This window comes from Microtus oregoni, unplaced genomic scaffold (assembly GCF_018167655.1).
Source record: "Microtus oregoni isolate MIOR12 unplaced genomic scaffold, Mior012 000000F_ref0000247, whole genome shotgun sequence".
Classification (NCBI taxonomy): Eukaryota; Metazoa; Chordata; class Mammalia; order Rodentia; family Cricetidae; genus Microtus; species Microtus oregoni.
Window position 1 is genome coordinate 44,516,685 of NW_024543059.1, and position 25,591 is coordinate 44,542,275.

The window sequence follows — 25,591 nt, forward strand, 5'->3', positions numbered from 1 at the left end:
GTCTCGACATCCGCTTAGCGCGGAGACCGCCGGGAAGCTTCGAGACGAAGCTGGCCGGAAGGAGGCGGGAAGACCTTGTTGGACTTTACCCAATCATCAGACGCGTTGGTGAAGATGGACAGACAGTTGTTCCCTTCCTAGCCCACAGGAGGGGGGTGGTCCTTTGAACGCTAGGAGGGGCGGGCACTTGATATTTGATCGACGGATCTTCCATCCAATTGCAGTGTGAATTTTGCAGATGGATGGCTTTGCTGGCCAATAAAAACTTATGGCGGGGTCTCGGGGGCCGGGCGGTGGACCCTCTGGTAAAAGGCGGTCCCCGGTCGGGGGGAGAGAGAAGAAAGGGGGGGTCTCGGAGGCCCGAGGACTTGGGTGAAGATGGCGGCAGCCGAGGCCGCGAACTGCATCATGGAGGTGAGTAGCGGGGCCCTTTAGGCCCGTGAGGGGGCGGCGCGCGACGGGTTGCCCACGGCCTGAACTGTGGAGACGGGACCTTGGGTCTGCTGGGCCTCGCGTAGGGGCGCATCGAGGGATGTGTTCGACCGTGATGGGGGTGACCCCAGCTTTCGGGGTTCTGGGACCCCGCAGCCCAGTCGAGGGCCCTCGCACGTGGCCGCGGGCCGGGGGCGCGTCCTGCCAGGCCGCACGTGGTCGCGCAGCGTAGCGTGGGGCGGGGGGTGTGCCGCTGGAGGGGCCCCGCGGGCTCCACGTGCGGGACAAAGGCCCCGCCCCCGGCCCGATGACCTGCGCTGCACCCAGGGGGTCCTGGGGGTGCCACCTGCGTCCTGCCAGCCGCTCACCCAGGCTGGGCTGTGGGCGTCCGTGCACCCTCGTGGGGCCCGAGAGCATCACCCCCTCGCCTCCCTTTACCCTTGTGCGGTTGCGGGGGGATGGGCAGAGCCCTGTGACCTCTCTTTGAGAGGTAGTGGGGCATCTCCGCCGATGAGATGCGGATCCGTCGCCGGGCACCCCCTCGTGGTTATTGTGGGCTTGTGAGAGGGGTGTCGTCTTCATGGGGCGTGGCCCAAAGCCCACCTCCTCCTGGCAGCGCCCTCGGGTGGATGGATGGTCAGAGGTCGGTCTTGGGGGAGAAGGAGTTCGGATGGCCAAGTGTCCTTAACCCCTACCTGACTTCTTAAGGGTGGGAGAGGAGTTTGTTTTTGGTTTTTGGTTTTTTTTTTTTTTTTTTTTTTTGGTTTTTTTTTTAGGATTTCCACCTTAGCCTAATTTCCCCCCAAAAAAACGGAATGAGCCAGGCGGTGGTGGCGCACTCCTTTAATCCCAGCACTTGGGAGGCAGAGACAGGAGGATCTCTGTGAGTTCAAGGCCAGCCTGGTCTACAAGAGCTAGTTTCAGGACAGGCTCCTTAGCTACAGAGAAACCCTGTCTCGAAAAAAAGAAAAGGAATGAAATTTTAGCACCTGATTGATATTTGCTTACAGCTGAGTGTTCCACTCCTGAGCTGTCTTCCTCAGTTTGGTGCAAAAGTCGTTCTGGCCTTGAACTCACCCTGTAGTTCAGGCTGGCCTTGAACTTGCCACCTCCATTTCCTTAAGCCTCGTGAGTAGCTCAGGTGACTGATCTTCACCACGAGGCCTGTTAGGCAGGTCTTAGTCTCAGGTTTCAGTCGGTTGTTAACCTGCTGTTATCTGGACGATTGTAAAAGAGAGGCCCGCACTGGAACGCCCCCTATTGGCCGTGGGGAACTTCAGTGTGGTGGGTCATGGCCGCTTGGGAAGCCTTGGATAGCAGTCATTGATGGGATATAATCTGATGGGGCCCATACCTCTTCAAGTTCTCTGGAGAGGAAGGTCAGTTGGCCTACAGGGTCACTGAAATGACCCTAGGCCTGGCACTTGTGGACAGAGAAAAAAAGAGAGGGCTGTTTCAGTGTGGGGACCCAGGTGGGTTGTGAAAGGAGGGGTTGACCCCACCTTTCCAAAACACGTGCTGTACCCCTGGGTGGCACCCTCTTCAGGGGCGCAGGTAAAATAGAGAGGCTGGTCTTTGTGTTCCTCGTCCAGGTGGAGTTGGAGGGGAGTGAACTTACCTGCTGTGGTGTGGTGGTCAGCCACATTTCTCTAAGGCCAGGGGACAGGATTGTGGGGGTGCAGCCAGGTGCCCAGCACCTGTTGCCTGTCAGCCCCCTCCCTCCAGTTTATTCATGGCACTTGAGCCTGATGTGTGTGTCAGGAAATGTCACCTAATCTGGGGGATTAGGTGGTGAAGGGGAGAAACAGCTGGCAGGGCCGTGTGCCTGGCAGTTATTGGGTCCTCTGGCCTAGATAGGGACGTGTCACCTCACCAGAGGGGGACCACATGGGGTGGGCCACCATCTCTTCAGCCAACAGCTGGGATAGGAGACCCTCTTCCCTTTCCTCCCCACGCCTAGCCCTTCCCTCCCCAACTGCAGCCTCATTGCTTGCTTCTGCTTACACCACTCCCATGCCCAGGAAAAGCCGACCTGCACACACTCACTGCCCCAGAGCCCTCCCCAGCCACCCCAGTAGCTAATCCTTTTTCCCTGTTACTCTCTCCTAGAATTTTGTAGCCACCTTGGCTAATGGGATGATCCTCCAGCCGCCTCTTGAAGAAGTAAATATCCTTTTGTGAGACCCCCACCCAGCCCACTTCCATATAAGCATACCCGATACACATCTGGCTCCCAGGAGGTCTAACCGTCCTCTTGCTTCAAACCAGTTTCTTCTGCTGTGCCCCCTAAACATGTAGGACAGACCCCTTCCTGGCCCCGCTGGCTTCTCCAGAACCATGGCTGCTTCCTTAACTCCATCTCCAGCCCCCCTCCCCTGGCTTTCCATGTGTCTGCCCTGGCTCTGCCCTCCCTTCCCTCCCTCCCCAGCTGTGGGCTGAGCTAGAGACGGGCATAGAGCCTGGAGAGATGGTAGGCGAGGCGGCTGCTCCTTGGATGGTGCTCTGGGTGGGTCCTGGAAGCAGGAACATCCCTTGGGGAAGAAAGATGCTGGAGGGGCTTCCTCAGGTTGAGGAGGTTCTGGGGAGCCCACCTGTGACCTTTTTTGCTACTCCCCTGCTCTCAGGTTTCCTGTGGCCAAGCAGAAAGCAGTGAGAAGCCCAACGCTGAGGACATGACGTCCAAAGACTACTACTTTGACTCCTATGCCCACTTTGGCATCCATGAGGTAAGTGAAGACGTCCCTTAAGGGCTGCAAGGCTGGATGCAAGGTGACTGTAGCCTGGACACTGTTGCTCTTCTTCTTCTGGTCCTTGGAGATAGGTTATTTAGGCTTGGGGCTCTGCCTGCCAGTCTTCTGGCTGGGGTGGGAGTACTGCACCTGTCTGCCACAGACCTCAAGATGAGGTCAGGCCTTGCCGGTGTTTGGCGCCCTCTGGTGACTGGTGGTGGGACTTAGCTCATGCTACCCTAGCTTTTTCCACAACCCTTTTGATGGAGTTCAGTGCAACTGAAATGGCATTGTAAAGAATCCTCATCGTGCTGGGCCCAGGTGGTGCACACCTTTAATCCCAGCACTTGGGAGGCAGAGGCAGCCTGGTTCACAGAGCTAGTTCCAGGACAGGCTCCAAAGCTACAGAGAATCCTTGTCTCAAAAAACCAAGAATTCTCGTCTTATCTATGGGCCTTTTAAAACAATGGTTCCACTGGAAATGTGGCTAAGGGTAGAGCAGTTTCTCGCACATGCTGGATCCTGGCCTCCATCCCCAGCATCATAAGGGCGAAACACTGGAAAATACACATAAAACAAAATTAAACTTTTGGGAGTCTGGGGATGAACCTCAGTTCTAAAGGCCTTGCTATGCAAGAGTTCAATCCCCAAACCCACTTAAAAAGCCAGACACGGGGCTGACAAGATGGTTTAGGCACATGGCCTTAACTTGATCCCTGGAACTCAGACTAGGTAGGGAAGTAACCTCCACGTTCTGTATGCATAGTAGTTTTAGAACAAGAATAGTAGTGTGCTTGTACAACCCCAGCTCCAGGGATGGGGCATGCTGCAGCCACCAGGTCCCACGTACCCTGCCAGAAAACAAGGTGGCTGGAGCCTGAGGGGTGACGCCAAGAGTTGGCCTCTTGCTGCACGTGCTGTGCAGCATGCTTGCTGCCACCTGTGTCTGCTCCCGCTGTTCTAACTGAGCCCGCCTTAAACTTTTGCTCCTCCTGCTTGGGTTTCCCTAATAGCTAAGGTGAAGGCAACACCTTGGTGTCTTTCTGTGATCTAGACTGGCCTTGAACCCAGGACCTTCTTGCCTCAGCCTCCTGATTCATCCCTGGGGCTTGGGTGGGACTGATAGAACCGGGAAAGACTCTGAGGAGGAACCAGGCTCTCGCTGGCCTTGCTCACCCTTGGTGTGGTGGTAGCACCCAGCCCTTCGGTGTCCCTCATTCTGGTCCGGTCTTCATGTCCAGGAGATGCTGAAGGATGAGGTGCGCACCCTCACATACCGCAACTCCATGTTTCACAATCGGCACCTCTTCAAAGACAAGGTTGTGCTGGACGTGGGCTCGGGCACCGGCATCCTCTGCATGTTTGCGGCCAAGGCAGGAGCCCGCAAGGTCATTGGGGTGAGTCTCAGAAAGGGCCTGCTGGGGCTTGGGCTGGACGGGGCCTGGAGATGCTGGAAGAGCAAGGACTGAACTCAACCCTTCTTACTTCCTGCCTTAGATCGAATGTTCAAGCATCTCTGATTATGCTGTGAAGATTGTCAAAGCCAACAAGTTAGACCACGGTGAGAAAGGGGAAGATCTATAGGGAGCACCTGCTGCCAGTGTCTTGGCCTCAGTAGGCAGCCAGTGGCTCCTTTTTGTTTGGTGGTACTGCGGGTGCCGGGGTGTTGGCCCTGGTGCTTTAGGTTTTGGGGTTTTTGTTTCTTTGTTTGGTTTTGGGAGGTGGCAATACTCAGGATTAAACTTAGGGCTTCCCGCATGTAAGGCTCCTAGGAACTCTGCTCCCCTACTACTTCCCTCAGCTGTCAGACCAGGGCCCCAGCAGTGTGCTCTGACCATGACTGACACTGCCTTCCTGAGCATCCCCCACCTGCTGCCAGCGTGTCCACAGATTCCTCCACACTGCACTGTTGGGTTTGCAGTGGTGTGCATTTTCCCACCTCAGGGTAGGGCACTTGGCTCCTTCTGTTAAAGGCCTTGTTCATATACTCAATTGTACACATCTGTTTAAACTGTTGGAGGCCTTCAGCTTGCCTTAGACGGTAACCTCTGGCTCATGTTAATTCACACCCAATCGGGTTTTGATAATGAGGCAGGGTCTCACTATGTAGATCAGGCTGTCCTTGAATTTACAGAGATCCCCGCTTGCTTCTGCCTCCCACATGTTGGGATTAAAGGTGTGTGGTGTGCCGCTGCCAACCAGCTACAAAAGTACCTGTCAAAGCAGGCACCGTCACCCAGATCCCAAAATGCTGCACCTACCCATGCCTGTGTCTTTGCCTTGAGACAGCTCTTCACTATACTCTTTCTCTCCCTCTTAGTACTAGGACAGCAGAGGCCCTCCTGCTGAGCCAGACTGACGACCTTCTCTGTATTTTGAGGCAGGGTCTCTTACTGTAATCTAAGCAGGCTTTGAGCTTTCAGGCCTGTGCCATCAGGTCTGGCTAGCTGTATAATTGGGTTTGTCTGTTCTTAGCACTTTATTTATGAAGGTTGTGCCGCAGAACATATGTGGAGGCCAGAAGACAATTAGTGGGAGTCTCTTCTCTCTTATTCTCTGGGTCCTAGGGGTGGAATTCAGATCCCCCAGATTGGTGGCAAGCACCCTAAAACGTTTAGTCATCTCACTGACCCTCATTTTAATATGTGACCATACCATTACTTACTGCTTTAAATCTACTGAATGGGAGAATATATCTGCTCTGAGAATGGCTAGTGATGGAAGCCCAGACCCGCAGAATGTTAAACCCGGGCTCTTGGGCGAGCCGCTTCCAACATGAAGCTGCTGCTGCAGCTCTGGCTTGAGCTGGGTTTGGCTTGTTTTGTTTTGAGGCCAAGTTTCTCTGTGTAACTCTGGCTGTCCTGGAAACTGTCTATTGTAGACCAGGCTGGCCTCAAACTCTCAGAGATCCGCCTGCCTCTCCCTCCTGAGATTAAAGGCCTGTACCACCACCGCCCAGCTGAGCTGGGTCTGGTTTTATAGCCCTTTAATTCTAGCACTGGGGAGGCTGAGGCAGGCAGGTCTCTGGGTTTGAGGCCAGCCAGGGCTGCACTGCGAGACCCTGTTGAAAGAGGTGGAGATGCTGCCTGACCAACATTCTGTGGGGGTGTCTGGAGCCAGGTGGGCCAGTCTCACTCTGACTGCCGCGCCTTTTCTGTGGCTGCAGTGGTGACCATCATCAAGGGCAAGGTGGAGGAGGTGGAGCTGCCTGTGGAGAAAGTGGACATCATCATCAGCGAGTGGATGGGCTACTGTCTCTTCTACGAGTCCATGCTCAACACCGTGCTGCATGCCCGTGACAAGTGGCTGGTGAGGCAGGGGAGTCCCCACAAGGCTGCATGTGTTCTGGGGATATAGTGGGCACCCCGGGTTAAGAAGCCATCAGCTGCTCAGGTGGAGCATAGCTTTCTGAGGGGAGGAGGGGAGGGGAGCTGGCCTCAAGAAGGCCAATGTAGAGCCCTTGTATCAGAAGTGTGTCTTTGGCAGCTGTGGGGAGGTGACAGGGCAGTGAGGGTCAGGAGGACTCTGTACAGTTGGGGGGTAGCTTTCCTTCTGGGGTGTTTGCAGGATCCTAAAGACTGTAGGACAACCTGGGACCAGATCAAAGATGAGGGTGAGCCATAAATGGATGGTGACAGCCAGGGAGCATAGTGGGAGGACAGCTGGGCCTGCTCAGGTGGCGTCGGCTCTTTCCCCAGGCACCTGATGGCCTCATCTTCCCAGACCGGGCCACCCTTTATGTGACGGCCATCGAGGACCGGCAGTACAAAGACTACAAGATCCACTGTGAGCTGAGGCTGGGGGAGTAGGGCAGGGTGGGTGGTGGATGCATGACCCGGGTTCTGCGGCTCATTTGACCCTGTCTGTACCCAGGGTGGGAGAATGTATATGGTTTCGATATGTCCTGCATCAAAGACGTGGCCATCAAGGAGCCCTTGGTGGACGTGGTGGACCCGAAGCAGCTGGTCACTAATGCCTGCCTCATAAAGGTAACTCCCAGCAGTAAGGGTTCCAAGTCCCTTACTATCTGTCAGAGGCTTAGGGAAGACAGTTTGGCCCACACCATGCCTGGTTTTATGTAGTCCAGGCTAGAAGGGCAAAGCAGGTAGAATGCACTCAGCTGGTGGGGCGCTGCCTTGCAGACCGGCTCGGCTGGTGGGGCGCTGCCTTGCTGAGCTTTTGATGGTTGTGGTTGTGTTGTATGCCTGTGATCTGAGGATCAAGAGTTGGGACTGAAAAGATGTGTGTTTTGTTTCGTCTGTGGTAAGTATGTGTGCCTGTTGTCTGCATGCTAGAAGAGGACATCAGACCTGGAACTGGAGTTAGTTAGAGACAGTTGGGAGCTGCCAAGTATTTGCTTCCAAGTCCTGGGTGAGCAGCCAGCAGTGTTCTTTCTTAACCACTGAGCCCTCTCTCTAGCACCCTAAATAATTTTTTTTTAAGAATCAGTGTGGGCTTTATTTCAGAAATAGGGTGGGGTTTGCTATAACGGGGAGGGACCTCACAGGCAGCAGTTCTTAGGTGGGGAATGGGTTCTGGAGCACTGGGTTTGCTCGTTCTGCAGGAGGTGGACATTTATACAGTCAAGGTAGAGGACCTGACCTTCACCTCCCCCTTCTGCCTACAAGTGAAGAGGAATGACTACGTGCATGCCTTGGTGGCCTACTTCAACATCGAGTTCACCCGATGCCACAAGAGGACCGGCTTTTCTACCAGTGAGGGCCATGTGGGGCTGGGCCGGGGTCTCAGAGAGCTGCTTGGGAACAGGGCGGAAAGCTGTCCGGTTTAAACCAGCCTGGGCGAGTAAGTTGGTGATAGCCTATCTCAGAAAAGACAGTTGAAGGTGCAGCCTTAGAGAGCCTGCCTAGGCTCCCCCAGCGAGGGGCTGGGCATGGCTCAATGGTAAAATGCTGTGCTGCTCTGGCCCTGGCTCCACCCTGGTCCTTGGAAGAACAAGGTGAGTGGGGCACTGAGAACCTCTTGCCCCCTGGCTCTGCCGCCAGTGATTGAGTGAGTTTGATCCTAGTGTAGCTCTGTAAACACAGGCAGAATGCAGGGACAGCAGCCTTCACAGCCTTGCTGGTAGTGATCTTGTGGGGCACAGGCTGGTCCCAGGGTTTAGCATGGGCTACACGCAGGCAGAGGCTGGTATTGACCATGCCCACTTTTCAGGTCCCGAGTCCCCATACACACACTGGAAGCAGACTGTGTTCTACATGGAGGATTACCTAACAGTGAAGACTGGCGAGGAGATCTTTGGCACCATTGGCATGAGGCCCAACGCCAAAAACAATGTGAGGCTTGGTGAAGTGGGCATGATATGTGGGCTGTGCAGAAAGGGTCTGAGCAGGGCTGAGCAGTGTCAGCTTGGGTGGCATGGGGTAGGGTACCCTAGGAAGCCCCAGCATGGTGACTGGGGTCAATGATGATCCTTGCTCAGTGCCCTTCCACAGGGATGGAGCCACTGAAGTCACCTGACTCTCCCTGTGCAGGTTAAAGTGGCAGACACCAGAGAGCATGGGATGCTGGGAATACTCCCCAGCAGCCTTGTTGCATGGGTGCAAGGGGTTTGGGGAAGCTGCAGGGGGCTAGAGCAGTAGTGGGACTCTGGTAAAGGGGTGCTTGCTGGTGGTGGGTAGTACCCCCTTGATGCGGAAACTCACCCAAACTGGCTGGGAAATGGCGGGGTGAAGATGGCCTATAGTGTGGTCACTGAGTCAGGGTGCAGGGTGTGGACTACTTCAGCCTTGGCCTGATGGCACACCTGAGCCCTGTCTTTACCTTTCCCCTTCAGCGCGACTTGGACTTTACCATCGACCTGGACTTCAAGGGCCAGCTATGTGAGCTCTCTTGCTCCACTGACTACCGGATGCGCTGAGGTGGCGCCAGGCTGGCCTCCTACCGAAGGGGGCTTAGGGACTGGGCTTGGGGGATGGGAGGGTACATCGTGACTGTGTTTTTCATAACTTATGTTTTTATATGGTTGCGTTTACGCCAATAAATCATCAGCTGACCGGTCTACTTCTTACCCTGGGGCAGGGGTGGCTGGGTAGCTTGTCACTTCCTGGGAACTTGGTTGTACCTTGGGATAGGATTCTGGGCTATACCCAGTCCCTGGATCCCCATGACCTCTTCTGCCTGTCCGGGACCCTGTAAGGACAGGCCCAGCCTTCAGCCTCCCTTCCTATAGCGGCTCCTGACATTCATCCCTTTAGCTGAGGTTGGGGGCCGCCCTCAGCAGGAGAGCTGGGACTATTGGAACCTTCCCCTGGCTTCTAGTCATGCTGGATTGTGGTTTGGAAGTTAAATCTATGCCTCTACACCAGAGCCTGGCCTCCCGCGTCCTGCCCTTCCTGTGCTGTTTCTAAGTGGGCTGGCTCACCCTTATGCTCTCCTGATCCACTGGTGTTTGTGGAAGTTGGGTCACCCTGGACTGGAAACAGGAACTGAATTTGGATCCTATGTGTTATGACCAAATGGGGTTGGGTAACTAAAGCCAAACTCACTTAGCAGGCTCTAAGGATGCCCCTGGGAGGGAGAGAACTTAGTGCCAGCTCTTAATCAGCTGTACCAGGGTCCTGGGTCCTGCTACTGAGCTCTTTCTGGGTTGGCCCTGCCTCTGGGGAATACTAGGAAAAATGAGCCTTAGAACCTCCGCAGCTCTCCACCGTTTGCAGCAAAGAGGCTTGGGCAGCGCCCTTTCATCTGGGTGACAGTGGGCTTGTCTGTCTTGGGGTAGACCCAAGGAGTCGCCGGCTCCATTGTGGACAAAGTATGAACGTGCAGAGTGGAATAAAGCCAGACTTCATTGTGCTCACCTCGTGCCTGCCATCCCTCTGATTGTGTACCTTTAATCTAGTCCCCAGTCCCAGTGGTTCTCTTCCTTGTCTTTTAGTCCCTACACCTACCTGCCTTGGATAGTTCTGGTGGGTCAAACAAAAAGCCAAGACAGGCGCCTTGGGGTGAGGGGTTTGGATGCTGCGACTCTGAGGGGGCGGGGACAGAACGCGGAGGGATTGGAAAGGAGCAGGGACGGAACGCGGAGGGATCAGAGGGGGCGGGGATAAAACCCGGGACCTGAACACCAAGTTAGGTGCACACGAGGTGGATCTGGGCTTTAAGGTGACATCCGAAAACGGGTTATCAGGTCGTGGACTCATTACACGGGGACTGGATATATATACAAGGGAGCCTCGGGGAAGGAGGTATCCATGGGATTGACCCCAGGAACCGCAGCTGCTGGCCCCTGAACAGCGTAAGTACCGGGCCGGATACGGATACAAGAGGGGCTATGGTCCTTGCATTAGGGTAGGCGAGTGGGGCTCTCCATCACTTGTACTGGACTCCCCTTTAACTCATCACCATCATCCCTCCCTGCTGAGCATGCGCAATAGGGTGCTTCCGCTCGCATCCCTCTCCAGCTCTCATAGTGTAAGAACCCCTCATGCGTCTGCCTTGCCATGGGAAAGAGCAGAGCCACCATCGGCAGATGTTCATTTCCTATGGGTCCAAAAACTAGTGTTTTATTTGAAGCCCGCAACTAATCCTGGGTCAGTTTCCCTACCCCATCCCAAATACTGAGCACTGACTTCTCAGCAAGACAGCTTGCGCTCCTGCCGCTCTACATTCAGAGGTCCCAGGGGCTGGGCCTGCCCTCAAGCCCCTCTAACTCTCCAGCTGTGAGCTGCAACACCCCTCGGGTGCTTAGGCTGACTGAGCAGGCCTGAGGTCCTGCTGTGGGGAGGGAGGGGTGGGGTCTTAGAGCGGGGGAGGGGGGGAGCCGGTCTGAAGGAGAGCTGGGGTCTAGACGCCCCCTCCCAAAGTCTGCACCCCTGGTTCTGAGGGAGGAGGCCCTGAGATCCTAGGATGACTCCACCTTCCTCCTAGGGATCCCAGGGAACATGGCTGAAGCACAACAGGCCTCTAGCTTGCTGTCGGCACTGAGCTCTGATGGGGCAGAAGTAGAGCTCACCTCCCCGGTGTGGCAGGAGATTTACCTCTCAGGCCTGCGCTCCTGGAAAAGGCATCTCTGGCGTGTCTGGGTGAGGAGGACTACTGGCTGGTTTTGTTCTGGGGATCCAGGTGCCTGCTTTTGGGGTACCGAAGCCCACTGCTGAAGATTGGGATGTCCAGTCTGGGGCTGCCCTGTCCCACCCACTGGCCTACCCTGCTCAGCGCTTGACTCGCTTCACTCACCCCTGCTACCCTCCCCACACACTTCTCCCCCAACTTCTACAACTCAAATCACCTTAGCTTGGTTTAATTTATTAATTTAGAACACAAACCAGTTTGAATGATGCCCTCAGTCCCTTAATGGTGGATTCCAGGAAGGTGCCCTACCACCGAGCCCCCACCACCGCCCCACCTACCCCACCTCGCTCTTTATAGTGATTGATTCTAGGAAGAGGCCCAAGCCCAGCCTCCTTACAAGGGGAAAGGCAAAGGTGCTACCACGGAGCCACGCCCCCACCTCCTTCCAGATATATTCAGGATATATTCAATAATGGGGATCCTGAGCTCCGACTACATCCAGGTCCCAACAAGCCACTGAGAGAGATACAGCGCATGTCCTCAGAGGGAACGTATGACTGCTGGTGTCTTTTCTCACCACAGAACGACTTTCTTACTGGTGTGCTCCCTGCAAGCCCCCTCAGTTGGCTCTTCCTCTTCAGTGCAATCCAGCTTGCTTGGTTCCTCCAGCTGGATCCTTCCCTAGGACTGACGGAGAAGATTAAAGAGTTGCTTCCAGACTGGTAAGGACCTTCCTCTTCACCCCAGTCACAGCCCTAACCCTCCACCAACAAACTCCATATGCTTTGCCTGTCAAAGAAATATAATTTCTTGGGGGTGGGAGAGCAGGAAGAGAGGAGAGAGGGGAAACTGTGGTTGGTATGTAAAATGAAATATATATATATATATATATATATATATGTATATATATATATATATATTTTCTGGGAGCCAAGATTGGTGGTGTACATCTTTAATCCCAGTGTTCAGGAGGCAGAGGCAGGCAGATCTCTATGAGTTTGAGGGCCATCAGGTCTAAAAAGTGAGTTCCAGGATAACCAGAGCTGTTATACAGAGAAACTTGTCTTGGAAAACAAAAAACCAAACAAACGAAAAAGAAATGTAATTTCTGGAGCTTTCTTTATGTCTGTTAATAGGGGTGTAGCCAAAAAGGGACTCCCTCTCTTTCACTTTATACCTTTATTTATCTATTTTGGTTTTTTGAGACAGGGTCTCTCTATGTTGAGACCTTTCTCTATATAGAGGCTCTCTGTGGATCAGGCTAGCCATAGAACTCAGAGATTCTCTTACCTTTGTCTCTCGAATACTGGGATTAAAGGCGTGCGGCACCACTGCCCAGCTGTGCTGGGACTCTATTTTTTTTTAAGATTTATTATTTATTATGTATACAACATTCTGCCTCCATGTATACCCGCACACCAGAAGAGGGCGCCAGGTCTCATTACAGATGGTTGTGAACCACCATGTGGTTGCTGGGAATTGAACTCAGGACCTCTGGAAGAGCAGGCAGTGCTCTTAACCACTGAGCCATCTCTCCAGCCCTGGGACTCTATTTTTTATTATTTATTTATTTATTTTGGTTTTTAGAGACAGGGTTTCTCTGTAGCTCTGCCTATATATATATGCATGTATGTCTGTGTACATGTTTACAGTGCCAGAGGAAGCCAGAAGAAGGTATTGGGTCCCCCACAACTAGAGTCAAATGGTTTGGAGCTGAGAATCTAACCTATGTCTTCTACAAGTGTTCTTAACCACCAAGCCATCTCTTTAGGCTGGTTTAGTTTTTTTAGTTGTTCTTGTTTTTGATGGAGCCCTAGCTGTCCTGGAACTCGCTCTGTAGACCAGGCTGGCCTCGAACTCACAGATATCCGCCTGCCTCCCCTCCCGAGACCTGAGAGTACCACCACATCAGGCTTGCTGTCTCTTATCACATCAGGGACCAGAGGAGGTGGTGCAGATTTTCTAAAGAAGGCAGAGCCCAGGTTAGACACAGAAACCCCTAGAAAGGACATATTCACAATGCAGTCCAGAGATGATGCATCCTGAGTGTTCCAGATGAGCATCCCCTCCTAACTGAAGGGAATGCCGTGGACAAGACGCACTAACATGCCCGTATCCTTTTCTGTTTGCTTGTTTGTTTTGTATTTTAAGACAGTTTCTTCGTATAGCCCTGTAGACCAGGCGGCCTCAAACTCAGATCCGCCTGCCTCTGCCTCCTGGGTGCTAGGATTAAAGGCGTGCGCCACCACCATCCAGCTTTTATTTTATTTTCTAAGATGGGGTGTCAATCATTCTGTAGCTCAGTCTGTCCTGGAACTCCCAGAAATCCTCCTGCCTCAGCCTCCTAGGTGCTAAAGTATTCCCATACCTGGCTAAAACTCATGACTTTATGTATGGATTCCTTTGTGGCAGGATCTCACATAGACGAGGTTGTCCTGGATGTCACTGTGTAGCTGAGGATATACTTTAGCTCATCTACCTGCTTCTCCAGTGCTGGGATTTTAGCTTGTGCCCCCACCCAGGGCATCTGCATGCTAAGCAAGCACTCTATTATTATGGGATATCCCTGACCCCAGGAAAGTGATTTTGAGAAGCTTGGTGCCTCTGTAAGGCTGGTCATGGGCAGCAGGGGGACACACCCCCTTTATGTGTCTGTCAAGTGTGTTGTCCCCAACCCCCATCCTGAAGCTCCAGTCGACTGCACGGCTTCAAGGGCACCCTTTATTTTGTCTCTCCTAGGGGTGGACAGCACTATCAACTCCGGGGGCTTCTGGCAGCAGCGCTGTTTGCCTCGTGTCTGTGGGGAGCCCTGATCTTCACACTTCATGTGGCTCTGAGGCTGCTTCTGTCCCACCATGGCTGGCTCCTGGAACCTCATGGCACCATGTCCTCACCCACGAAGACCTGGCTGGTATGTGAGAGGATCCACTCGTCCCTCTTGGTCTTTGTCTCCCAATTGGCTTCCCTCTCATTAGCTCCCTCTCTGCACATCAACTGTGTCCTCTTGGTCCCCATAATCTCCCTTCTCCCTCCCCTATCCATAATCTTGTCCTCCCTCATTCTTCTCCATCATCTCCATTTCCCCTCCTCCTTCATCTCCGTCGTCTCTGCTGCACCATCTCTTTCTTCCATCCTTACCCCTCCATCTCCTTCCTCCCGCTCTCCACATCATCTTCGTCTCCCCTCCCCCAGCCCGGTTCTCTCCTCTGTTTGGCAGGCACTGGTCCGAATCTTCTCCGGGAGACACCCAAGGCTGTTTAGCTTCCAACGGGCCCTTCCGCGACAGCCAGTGCCCACAGCGCAGGAGTCCGTGCGCAAGGTGGGCGTGTCCCGGGGTGGGGTGGTTCCGGGAGACCAGCAGGAGCTCTGACGGACTTTCGGCTCCACTTCTGCATGCAGTACCTGGAGTCGGTACGCCCGGTGCTTGGAGACGACGCCTTTGACCGCGCTGCTGCTCTGGCAAGCGACTTCCTGAGGCTGCAGGCGCCAAGGCTGCAGCGCTATCTGCGCCTCAAGTCCTGGTGTGCTTCCAACTACGTGAGTTCAGGGGACCCCAGTCCAGCCCTGTGGTGATTGGCCTGCCCTAGCCATGCCCCTGCCACGATTGGCCTATCCAAGCCCTGGATTTGCTGGATAATGGAACTTCAGTAAGTCCCTTGCTCAGTAGTCCCGCCCCTTGCGCAGCCCTTAAGCCCCACCTAAGCTCAGCTTCCCGCCTCTGCCCCCCAAGACAGGAGACCGGGTTTCTCTGTGTAGCCCTGGCTGTCCGGGAACTAGCTCTGTAGACCAGGCTGGCTTTTTTTTTTTTAATTTATTTATTATGTATACAATATATGCCTGCAGGCCAGAAGAGGGCACCAGACCTCATTACAGATGGTTGTGAGCCACCATGCTGGGAATTGAACTCAGGACCTTTGGAATAGCAAGCAATGCTCTTAACCATCTCTCCAGCCCCCAGGCTGGCTTTGAACTTAGAGATCCGCCTGCCTCTGCTCCCAAATGCTGAGCTTAAAGACGTGTCCCAAATACTAGAATTACTTATAGAGCTTCCGTCCCACCGCTTGTGTTAGCACCAGAATTCCCACATGACCCTGTCTAGCGCTTCCAGGACAGCTTCCTAGATGGGTGAAGAGCTAGTGTAGGAGCTCGGCCCTTGGCTGCACTTTGAGTTAAGCTGTGAAACCGAGGCAGAGAGCCTTGTCTTCTGTAGGAAAATGGAGCCAGGTGACAGGCAGAGAGGTGCGTGTGAGGAGTGGTGCGGAACGATGGGCTCTAAATACCTCAGAGGCAGGCGAAGAGCCTGCCCGGGAACTGAGCCTGTCTGGTTGGCCTTAGGGACTTAGGGGCAAGCATCAGCGAGGGCTGAAAGGGGACCTCACTTTGGTTGAATGCAAGGATGGAAGTCTAGAGTGAGGCTTGCTCAGGAAGGAGCTAGGGAGTCCTGGGAAAACTTGGAACTTGGGGACAGAAGGCTTAGAGATGAAAGGTTGAGGGGATACAGAAAGAGACAGCTAACAGACACTTTAGTTAATCTGAGCATTGGGCACATGTTTCTAATCTCAGCACTAGGGAGAAGAGGCAGAAGGATATCTGTGAGTGTGAAGAAGGGTCTGGGACAGAGACAGGGTTTCTCTGTAGCTTTGGAGCCTGCCCTGGAACTAGTTCTTGTAGACCAGGCTGGCCTTGAACTCACAGAGATCCTAGCCTCCTGAGCACTTGGATTAAAGGCATGCATCACCATGCCTGGCTAATTTTTTGTTTTTATGTGTATGAGTGTGTGCATGTTTGTATGTGTGGGTGTGTTGCATACATGCAGTACCTATGGAGGTCAGAAAATGGTGGCAGATCCCCTGGAGCTGGAGTTTTGTGCAGTTGTGAGCTACCAGGTAGGTGCGAGGAACCAAACCCAGGTCCTCTACAAGAGCAGCAAGTGCTCTTGGGTGCTGAGCCATCTCCCCAGCTTCATCTTAGTTATTGATACAGCGTCCATCTCTGAGATGTAGGGCCTGCTGATTGGGCTGGTTGTGTGGCCAGCGGCAGGCTGGGTTGTGTGGTCAGCGGCAGGCTGGGTTGTGTGGCCAGCGGCAGGCTGGGTTGTGTGGCTAGTGGCCTCAGCAAAATCTACCTCTGCAGCCCTGAGATTAAAGAGTGAAGAACTCTACCTGGCCTTTTTGTGTGCCCCGAGGCTTGAACTCAGGTACTTGCCACCGGAGTTACTGCTGCAGTTTCCTTGTTCTGTTTAATGGTTACTAACACTCCATCATTAACTCATCCTTCATCTGTTTAATGGTTACTAACACTCCATCGTTAACTCATCCTTCATCTGTTTAATGGTTACTAACACTCCATCGTTAACTAGTCCTTCATCTGTTTAATGGTTACTAACACTCCATCGTTAACTAGTCCTTCATCTGTTTAATGGTTACTAACACTCCATCGTTAACTAGTCCTTCATCTGTTTAATGGTTACTAACACTCCATCGTTAACTAGTCCTTCATCTGTTTAATGGTTACTAACACTCCATCGTTAACTAGTCCATCATCTGTTTAATGGTTACTAACACTCCATTGTTAACTAGTTCTTCATCTGTTTAATGGTTACTAACACTCCATCGTTAATGAGTCCTTCATCTGTTTAATGATTACTAACACTCCATCGTTAACTCGTCCTTCATCTAATGGTTACTAACAAACACTCCATCATTAACTAGTCCTTCATCTGTCTAATGGCTACTAACACTCCATCGTTAACTAGTCCTTCATCTGTGGACTTATAAGTTATTACTAGTTGCTCATACCCACTTGTTGCACTGAGATCCTTTCTGCCCCTGTGACACAGGGGAGTCTGTGGCCTCCCTGGTGACACCATCCACCCCCTCAAGGTCTCAGCCACCACAGCTGAGCATCTCTGATTCTCCTAGGTGAGTGACTGGTGGGAGGAGTTTGTGTACCTGCGCTCCCGAGGCTCGCTGTTGGTCAACAGCAACTACTACTTGATGGTGAGAAGGGGACCGGCTGTGGGAGGCAGGGGCCTTGTGGCCATGGTGGCCATGGTAGGAGTCCAGAACACTGGAGCCGCTAGCCCGTCTGGATGTCAGGGTCCCTATTGGACAAGCATGGTCTCAATGCATTTTGTGTCCCTTCCCTTTGCCACCAAGCAGGATTTCCTGTATGTCACGCCCACACCGCTGCAGGCTGCCCGCGCAGGCAATGCCGCCCATGCCCTGCTCCTGTACCGCCACCTTCTGAACCAGCAGGAGATCCCACCGGTAAGACAGACCTCTTGGATTGGGGCTGGAGGTGCCAGGAGCACACAGGGCCCAGCTCAGGAGCTCTTGGCCTCCCGCAGACACTGCTGATGGGAATGCGGCCCTTGTGTTCTGCCCAGTTCGAGAGGATATTCAACACCACACGGGTGCCAGGGCTGGAAAAAGGTGAGGACGCTCCCCCACCCAGTCCTTGTCCCTTCCAGCCACAATGGTTGTGCTGAGAGAAGTTAGCCAGCCTGTTTGGGTCTCTGTCCTGTTGGTGATGCTTTCTTCGTGGCCTCAGGCAAATCATTGTCCTCTCCGAACCTTACTTTCCTCAACTGTGAAATGGAATAATAATGACCTGAGGTGGTCCAAATTTAAAAATAGTTTAATGGGGCTGGAGAGATGGCTCAGAGGTTAAGAGAACTGACTGCTGTTCTAGAGGTCCTGAGTTCAATTCCCAGCAACCACATGATGGCTCACACCCATCTATAATGAGATCTGGTGCCCAGAACACTATATATGTAAAATAAATAAATTAAAAAAAAATTGCTTCCGACAATTCTTTGAAAAAAAAATAGTTTAATGTGTGACAAGCCAGAAAATTTCTCATTAGAGTTTTTTTTTTTTTTTTTTTTTTTTTTCGAGACAGTGTTTCTCCGTAGCTGTTGGTTCCTGTCCTGGAACTAGCTCTTCTAGACCAGGCTGGCCTCGAACTCACAGAGATCCGCCTGCCTCTGCCTCCTGAGTGCTGGGATTAAAGGCTTGTGCCACCACCACCTGGCTCTCATTAGAGTTTTTTTTTTTTTAAAGATTTATTTATTATGTATACAACATTCTGCCTCCATGTATGCCCGCAAGCCAGAAGAGGGCGCCAGATCTTGTTACAGATGGTTGTGAGCCACCATATGGTTGCTGGGAATTGAACTCCGGACCTTTGGAAGAGCAGCCAGTGCTCTTAACCGCTGAGCCATCTCTCCAGCCCCCTCATTAGAGTTTTTAAATTTTATTTTTTTTTCAGTTTTTAAAAATGGAAGAATTACATCATTGCCCCTTTCACTTTCCTTCCTCCAACCCTTCCCATGCCCCCTACCCATACCCTCTCAAACTCCTGACCTTTGGTTATTTTCTTTTGTTGTTGTTTGGTGTTTCAAGGGTTTCTCTGTGTAACAGTCTTGGCTGTCCTGGAACTTGTTTTGTAGACCAGGCTGGCCTCGAACTCAGAGACCTGTCTGCATCTGCCTCCTGAGTATGGCTGCAGTTGGACTTTCTTTTTTCAGATATATTTGTATGTATACTGTGTTCTGCCTGCAGGCCAGAAGAGGGCACCAGATCTCACAACAGATGGTTGTGAGCCACCATGTGGTTGCTGGGAATTGAACTCAGGACCTCTGGAAAAGCAGTCAGTGCTCTTAACCTCTGAGCCACCTCTCCAGCCCTGAACCTCGTGTTCTTTAGTTATATTTTATGTGTATGAGTGCTGTGCATGCATGTATGTCTGTGCACCATGTGTGTGCAGTTCCTGTTGAGACCAGAAGAGGGCATCAGATTGGGACTAGAGTCGCAATGTTTATGAGCAGCTCTCTGGGTGCTGGGTCCTCTGGAAACACAGAAAGTGTTCTTAACCACTGAGCTGTCTCTCCAGGCCCTGGCAGACTTCTTGCCTAGCATGCAGGAGGTCCTTGGTTCCATTCCAAACACCAGGTAAACGAGGTGTGGTGGCATACACCTGTCACCCCAGCACTGGGAAGGTGGGGGCATGAGGAGCAAGAGTTCATGGCCATCCTCTGCTACATTTCTATTAGAATCTAACCTGGGCTACACTCAGGCTGTGGAATACTACACAACTGTCAGAAATAACAAAGGGGCAGAGCACATGATTAGTCAGTGGTGTGGTTCTTATGACCTTCATATTCTGCCCATACTTCTCCAGACTACCTCCGTCACGTCCAGGACAGCCGACATGTGACTGTCCTCCACCGGGGCCGATTCTTTCGTGTCAGGACCCACTTTTCCAATGACCTGCTGTCCCCACGGGCTCTAGAGCAACAGTTCCAGCAAATCCTAGATGACCCATCCCCGGCTTGTCCCCTTGAGGAACATCTAGCAGCTCTGACTGCTGCTCCCAGGTAAGAGCCAGTGGCCTGAGTTACAGGGATGCGCTGGGCTCCGGGGAGCAGGCTGGGCAAGGGAGAGGCCAGTTGGGCTCAGGCCCATCCCACTTGGACAGGAGTATGTGGGCCCAGGCTCGAGAGTTAGTGAAGACTCATGCTGCCACTGCCCTGGAGGCCGTGGAAGGGGCCGCCTTCTTCGTGTCCCTTGATTCTGAGCCCGCGGGACTGACCAGGGAGGATCCGGCAGCTTCCTTGGATGCCTACGCCCATGCTCTGTTGGCTGGCCGAGGTGATGACCGGTAAGTCTATCCCTCTACCAACCTTGCCACACTCCAGTGGAGACAGCCAGACTCCACATCTCAGCAACTAGACCCAGGGGTCACTCATATCTGGCAAGCCCAAACTCAGTTCAGTAGAACAAGGAGACTTCTAACCCCAGAGAACCCATCTACCCAAGACCGCAGACTCTTTTGTTTGTTTGTTTGGTTGGTTTTTTGAGACAGGGTTTCTCTGTAGCTTTGGAGCCTGTCCTGGCACTAGCTCTTGTCGACCAGGATGGCCTCGAACTCACAGAGATCCGCCTGCCTCTGCCTCCTGAGTGCTGGGATTAAAGGTATGCGCCACCACCGCCCGGATTAAGACCCAGACTCTGTATCTTAATGGCTCATTTGTGTCACTGAGCCCAGCTGTGTAGTGCACCGTAGCCTGAGGACAGCATAGCACTGGTCAAGATCAATTTCTCCACTGAGTGTGGTTCCATGATGGAGGATTATTTAACCATAAAAGTGGACCCAAGATTGTGGGTCTTTTCCTAGAACTTCCAATGCCTCAAAGAGAGCCTAGGAAAACAAACAAACAAAAACTCCTAAATTTTATATCCATGTGGAGACTATCTGGAATCACCTCTATAAATGGAAGCACTTCTAGAGGCCCTCAGAGCTGCCACTCCTCTGATTTCCCTGCTCACCTCACCCTGAAGTGCACCCCACTATAAGTTCTACAGGTACCCACATTCTCCTCCCTGCCATGGCTCTTGATGACCCATCCAAACTTCTTCTGCAGCTGGTTTGACAAATCCTTCACCCTCATCGTCTTCTCCAATGGGAAGCTGGGCCTCAGCGTGGAACACTCCTGGGCTGACTGCCCTATCTCAGGACATATGTGGGAGGTGCGTTCCTAAGGCTGGGTACCGTATCCAGAGACGAACCCTGAAGAACCTTAGACTGGAGACATAGGCTCAGAGACAGGCAGAGAAAAGCCTAGCAAAGAAGTGGGTCTACCATGTTGACCTGCGTGGGTCACTGGGGCTCGGAGAAGGGAACTAAATCCAGGGTCTCACAGCAAGAAGGCACAGTGACGGTGTTAACCTAGAGCCTGTGACCCCCCCCCCCCATGCACATGCACAGACACACACACACACACAATCATGGGATGTTGTAGCACATGTCTGTAATCCAAATACTTGGAAAGTATTTTAGTCTGAGCCAGTCTGGGATACAGGGTGAGACCACGTTGCTGAATGAAGCAGAGCTGGCTTTGGGCTCAGCTGGCCCATTGCTCCTGAAGCCCTGGATTCCACGGCAGCCGAACATAAGATGGCTGTTGTGGTGTTGCCTGCCATTCCAGCACACAGGAGCTGGAGGCAGGAGGATCATCCTCAGCAACACTGTAAGTTCAAGGCCTGCCTAGGCTACATTAGACCCTGTTTCAAAATGAAGCAAAAATGGGTCCTCTGATTCCCCATCTTTATAAGACAGCTGAGAGAGATAGGAGCATGGACCCAGAAGGTGGAGCAGCAGACACTCATCAGTGCAAACTTAAAACATCCCACAATCCTGGTTACAGAGACCCTCGCTCTGCCGGGCCTCTCCCGCCAGTGGGGGATGACTGACAGTTTTATCCACAGTTTACCCTGGCCACAGATTGCTTCCAGTTGGGGTACGCAGCAGATGGCCACTGTAAGGGGCAGCCTGACCCCACTCTGCCACAGCCCCAGCGCCTGCAGTGGGACCTTCCAGAGCAGGTGAAGCTGGACTCTGATCTCCCCTCTAAGTCCCTTGCCTTTACCCTGAACTCATCCCCACCCCCACTGCCCCAACCTTCTGATCATGTCAGACATATCCACCCTCTTAAGTCCCACACTATCCACCAACACCAACCTCACCCTGAACTCTGTGCCCACCACCCACCCCATCCTTAATCCCAGCCCTATTCCTACCTCTTACTTCTATTCTCCACACCTTCTCTCCCAAGCCGGGCTGTCCAGCACCCATAGCCCCACCCGAATGTCAGTCCTGGTCCCTTCAAGCCTGTTCAAACCCATCCCGACTGCATCCGGTCCATCACTAGCGCTCTTGCCCCGTCTTAACCCTTCCTTCCTTTACTTTCCGCCCCACCCCACCTGACCACATCTCCATCTTCCCTTCCAGACCCATGCCCAGCTCTACCTCTGCCCTGAGGGTAATGCCAGTCATTTCTCCTACCTCCTTCTCTGGCAGCTCCAGCCGTCCATCTCTCTGGCCCTGAGGGGAGCTAAGATCTTATCCGGCAACATCGACTGCCACGTCTTCCCCTTTCCCCACTTCGGCAAGAACTTCATCAAAAGTTGCCATGTCTCTTCGGACAGTTTCATCCAACTGGTCCTGCAGCTGGCTTACTTCCGGGTCAGTTGGCATTCGCGGTGCCTGCTCCCTTAGGGCTCTAGCCCCTCCTAACCTCAACACCTGTCTCTCCAGCTGCCTCTCAGTGTCCTTGTGTTTTGTCATTGTGAGTCATCTGTTAATCCACCACGGGTCATTCATTCATTTCACCGTGTATTCCTTGCTGGCCTCAAACTCACAGAGATCCATCTGCCTCTACCTACCAAGTGCTAGAATTAAAGGCATGCACCACCGAGTCTGCTAGGTCAGTTATCTTGTTGTAGGTTGATCATCTCATTGTCAATCAACCCTCTTATTCTGTATCGTTCCTCCTGTGTGGGTCAGCCATATGGATCCTTCTACGTGTTTTTAAGCAGAAGGAGGTTGGTTGGAGGTCAGGACAAAAGTGGGTCAAAGCTACAAAGACAGCCTGAGGCCAACTCACAGGCTCTACTCTTTTTCCCCAGGACAGGGGTCAGTTCTGCCTGACTTATGAGTCAGCCATGACCCGACTGTTCCTGGAAGGCAGAACAGAGACGGTGAGGTGCTGTACCAGGGAGGCCTGCCACTTTGTGAGAGCGATGGAAGACAAGGAGAAGACAGTGAGTGTGACCTCGCTGAGGTCTCTGTCACCTGTGCTCACAAGGATCCGGGAGGGGCACCTGCAACAACGGACTAATCCAAAGGCCTGCATGAGGGAGGAGTGTGGGGGGCTCTGATGGGGGGACACCCAGCACTAGAGGACGACTTCGCAGAGAACCCCTCTACTCTCTTGGTCTCCTCACTTTAACCACTTTGAAGCAATGTGACCATGACCTCTACACCATGCCTTAACTTACTTATAGCCTCTAAACAACTTCTGCCCTCCCTCTGCCTGTCCCCAAAGCCTGCTCCCTTACCTGTGAGATACTGTGGCTCTCTAAAGGGTTTAAATGTCCTAAAGTCAGGCACATAGCGTTCTTCCGAGCTGTGTGATTCTGTCTTTTCATGACCTCTGTCTGCCTGAGGGACCCAGGACCAGCAGCGCCTTGCCCTGTTCCGAGTAGCCGTGGACAAGCACCGGGCTCTACTGAAGGCAGCAATGAGCGGGCAGGGGACTGACCGCCACCTCTTCGCGCTTTACATCATGTCCCGATTCCTCCATATGCCGTCACCCTTCCTGACCCAGGTGGGTGCTGGAGAAGGGAAGAAGTGAGCAAGGAGGGAGACGCTGAAAGAACGAGCGGGACATTTGTAGAGACAGCCAAGCGAGAGACGGGCTGGGCAGAGTGAGGTTCAGCAGTAGAACAGCGGTCCAGAATCCCCCTGTGAAGGGCAGGGGTGTGCCTCAGTGGTGGAACCCTGCCTAGGATCCCCCAGTGTTGGGGTGTGGCTCAGTGGTAGAGCCCCTGCCTAGAATCTCCTAGTGAGGGGCTGGAGTGTGGCTCAGTGGTAGATCCCCTGCCTAGCTAGCTAATCCCCAGCACCGTCAGAGAAGGAATGCAGTGGAAAAGGGGCAAACAGAAGGGCGAGGTGGGGTCAGGGAGATGGATGTGGTTAGGGACGAAGGGGGCCTTGTCAGAGGACAGTCACAGACTTTGGAGGGATTGACATAGGAGGAAGTCTGGCTTGTGGTGGAGCAAAGAGGATCTTTTCTGCTCATGTGAGCGCCTGTTTCCCAGGTCCAATCACAGCAGTGGCCGCTGTCCACCAGCCAGATCCCTGTGCAGCAAGCGCACATGTTTGACGTCCACAATTACCCTGATTATGTCTCCTCTGGAGGTGGATTTGGGCCTGTGAGTGAGCTGTGGTCCAGCCGGGTCGGAGGGGTGGGCATTGGTGCCCTGTGGGTGTGGACGAGGGGCTGGGCTACTGGCTTGCTTCCCTCTCTCCACTCCAGGCCAGCGACCATGGGTATGGCATCGCCTATATCTTCACGGGAGAAAACATGATCACCTTCCATATCTCCAGCAAGAAGTCGAGCACAGAAACAGTGAGATGAACTGAGTGCCTTCCGTACCCTCCTAAATCTGGGATGGAGTCACTCAGACTCCAGGGTCCCTGGCCTAGCCTCCTCCATCAGTGCAGGGGTGTAGGCCCCAGCCTCCTCCCTCGGACCTCCCAGCCTCCTCCTTCGGACCTCCCAGTCCTCCTCCCTCAGACCTCCCAGTCCTCCCTCGGACCTCCCAGGCCTCCTCCCTCGGACCTCCCAGCCTCCTCCCTCGGACCTCCCAGGCCTCCTCCCTCGGACCTCCCAGTCCTCCTCCCTCAGACCTCCCAGCCTCCTCCCTCGGACCTCCCAGGCCTCCCTAGCTCCTTGTTTGCTTCTCTGCAGGACTCGCAGCGGCTGGGGCAGCACATCGAGGATGCCCTGCTGGATGTAGCCACCCTGTTCCAGGCCGGGCAGCATCTCAAGAGCCGGTTCATGGCACTTGGGGGGAACTCGGGATACAGACATGGCTTTCTCTCCAGTAAGCCTGTGGACCCCAAGGTCCCCACAACCTCCACCAACTTTTGAGCTCCTCAGCAGGGAGCTGGTCTCCCTTAGGAAGGAGTGTGCTGTTCCCAGGGCTCGACTGGCACAGACAGGGGTATGGGGACCCCCACAGCCACCTGGTAATAAAGATACGTAAGTTGGGTGTGGCCTCCACTGTGCTCCTGTGCAGGGTGTGCACCCTTCCGACCCCAGATTACCTCCCCATTGTCCCCACTGTCACCGTAGCCCACACTACTACCCAGGCAGGTTCCACTCTAAGAAGCTCCCTGGCCAGACCAACCCAATCAGCTCTTCACACTCTGAACCTACTCCTGCCCTCCAGGACAAAAACTCTGTTAGGCCATCTCCAGACTGAGGTCTGAGCCACATTTCTTTCCTGTGGGAGGAAGGATGGAGATGGCATCAGAGTCCAGGCAGGCTGCTCTGGAGCTTCGGGGTAACAGAGGGTGATCACGAACTCTTTTTTTTTTTTTAAATATTTTTTATTGTTTATTGGTGTGAAGGTGTCAGATCCCCTGCAACTGGATCTTCAGACAGTTGTGAGCTGCTATGTGGGTGCTGGGAATTGAACCCGTGTCCTCTGGAAGAGCAGTCAGTACTCTTAACCACTGAGCCATCTCTCCAGCCCCACGAACTCTTGATCTTCCTGTGTCTGCCTCCCAGAGGCGGGGTGGCAGGTGTGTGTGTCACTGTGTCCCCCTATTGAAAATCAAGTCAGAGGTGGGCTAGCCTGACATAGCAAGGCCCAGTCTCATACGGGGGAGGATGTCACACCTTTAGTCCCAGTGCTCGGGTAGCAGAGGCAAGGGGATCTCTGTGAGTCTGAGGTGAGTTCCAGCACAGCCAGGGCTTTTACACAGAGAAACCCTGTCTCAAAACAAAGCAAAACAAAGCATTAACAGGGCTTTACTTTTTTTTT

General features: G+C 53.3%; 2 protein-coding genes across 6 annotated transcripts; both read left to right on the top strand.

Moving 5' to 3' along the window:
* The first annotated feature begins 269 nt into the window (after nt 1-269).
* On the top strand, nt 270-9,979 carry Prmt1 (protein arginine methyltransferase 1). 3 transcript variants are annotated; one of them, XM_041649737.1, is made up of 11 exons: nt 319-414; nt 2,542-2,595; nt 3,057-3,158; nt 4,403-4,558; nt 4,659-4,722; nt 6,328-6,470; nt 6,860-6,947; nt 7,035-7,150; nt 7,726-7,876; nt 8,334-8,455; nt 8,956-9,979. In XM_041649737.1, the coding sequence occupies exons 1-11, from the start codon at nt 379-381 to the stop codon at nt 9,037-9,039; spliced, it is 1,116 nt and encodes a 371-aa protein (XP_041505671.1). In that variant the 5' UTR covers nt 319-378; the 3' UTR covers nt 9,040-9,979. The 3 variants fall into 3 exon arrangements, with proteins under 3 accessions (XP_041505681.1, XP_041505671.1, XP_041505692.1); XM_041649747.1 differs by lacking the exon at nt 2,542-2,595 and having other exon boundaries at nt 270-414; XM_041649758.1 differs by lacking the exons at nt 319-414; nt 2,542-2,595 and adding an exon at nt 2,884-2,902.
* A 245-nt stretch (nt 9,980-10,224) lies between these two features.
* Cpt1c (carnitine palmitoyltransferase 1C) lies at nt 10,225-24,814 on the top strand. 3 transcript variants are annotated; one of them, XM_041659747.1, is made up of 19 exons: nt 10,225-10,416; nt 11,049-11,203; nt 11,775-11,914; nt 13,932-14,103; nt 14,410-14,511; nt 14,592-14,729; nt 17,114-17,191; nt 17,354-17,461; nt 17,542-17,626; nt 19,377-19,572; nt 19,674-19,856; nt 20,620-20,725; nt 21,464-21,580; nt 21,987-22,220; nt 22,664-22,798; nt 23,212-23,364; nt 23,858-23,971; nt 24,076-24,168; nt 24,511-24,814. In XM_041659747.1, the coding sequence occupies exons 2-19, from the start codon at nt 11,063-11,065 to the stop codon at nt 24,691-24,693; spliced, it is 2,478 nt and encodes an 825-aa protein (XP_041515681.1). In that variant the 5' UTR covers nt 10,225-10,416; nt 11,049-11,062; the 3' UTR covers nt 24,694-24,814. The 3 variants fall into 3 exon arrangements, with proteins under 3 accessions (XP_041515681.1, XP_041515695.1, XP_041515687.1); XM_041659761.1 differs by having other exon boundaries at nt 22,056-22,220; XM_041659753.1 differs by lacking the exon at nt 10,225-10,416 and adding an exon at nt 10,603-10,711.
* Nucleotides 24,815-25,591: the final 777 nt, after the last annotated feature.

Coding starts and splice junctions, on each gene's coding strand:
- Prmt1 (XM_041649737.1), top strand. CDS start 379: ATGGCGGCAGCCGAGGCCGCGAACTGCATCATGGAG. Junction 4,559..4,658: donor GAGCCCGCAAGGTCATTGGG/GTGAGTCTCAGA, acceptor TTCCTGCCTTAG/ATCGAATGTTCAAGCATCTC. Junction 7,877..8,333: donor GAGGACCGGCTTTTCTACCA/GTGAGGGCCATG, acceptor CCCACTTTTCAG/GTCCCGAGTCCCCATACACA.
- Cpt1c (XM_041659747.1), top strand. CDS start 11,063: ATGGCTGAAGCACAACAGGCCTCTAGCTTGCTGTCGGCACTGAGCTCT. Junction 17,462..17,541: donor ACCAGCAGGAGATCCCACCG/GTAAGACAGACC, acceptor GGCCTCCCGCAG/ACACTGCTGATGGGAATGCG. Junction 22,799..23,211: donor TGGAAGACAAGGAGAAGACA/GTGAGTGTGACC, acceptor TGAGGGACCCAG/GACCAGCAGCGCCTTGCCCT.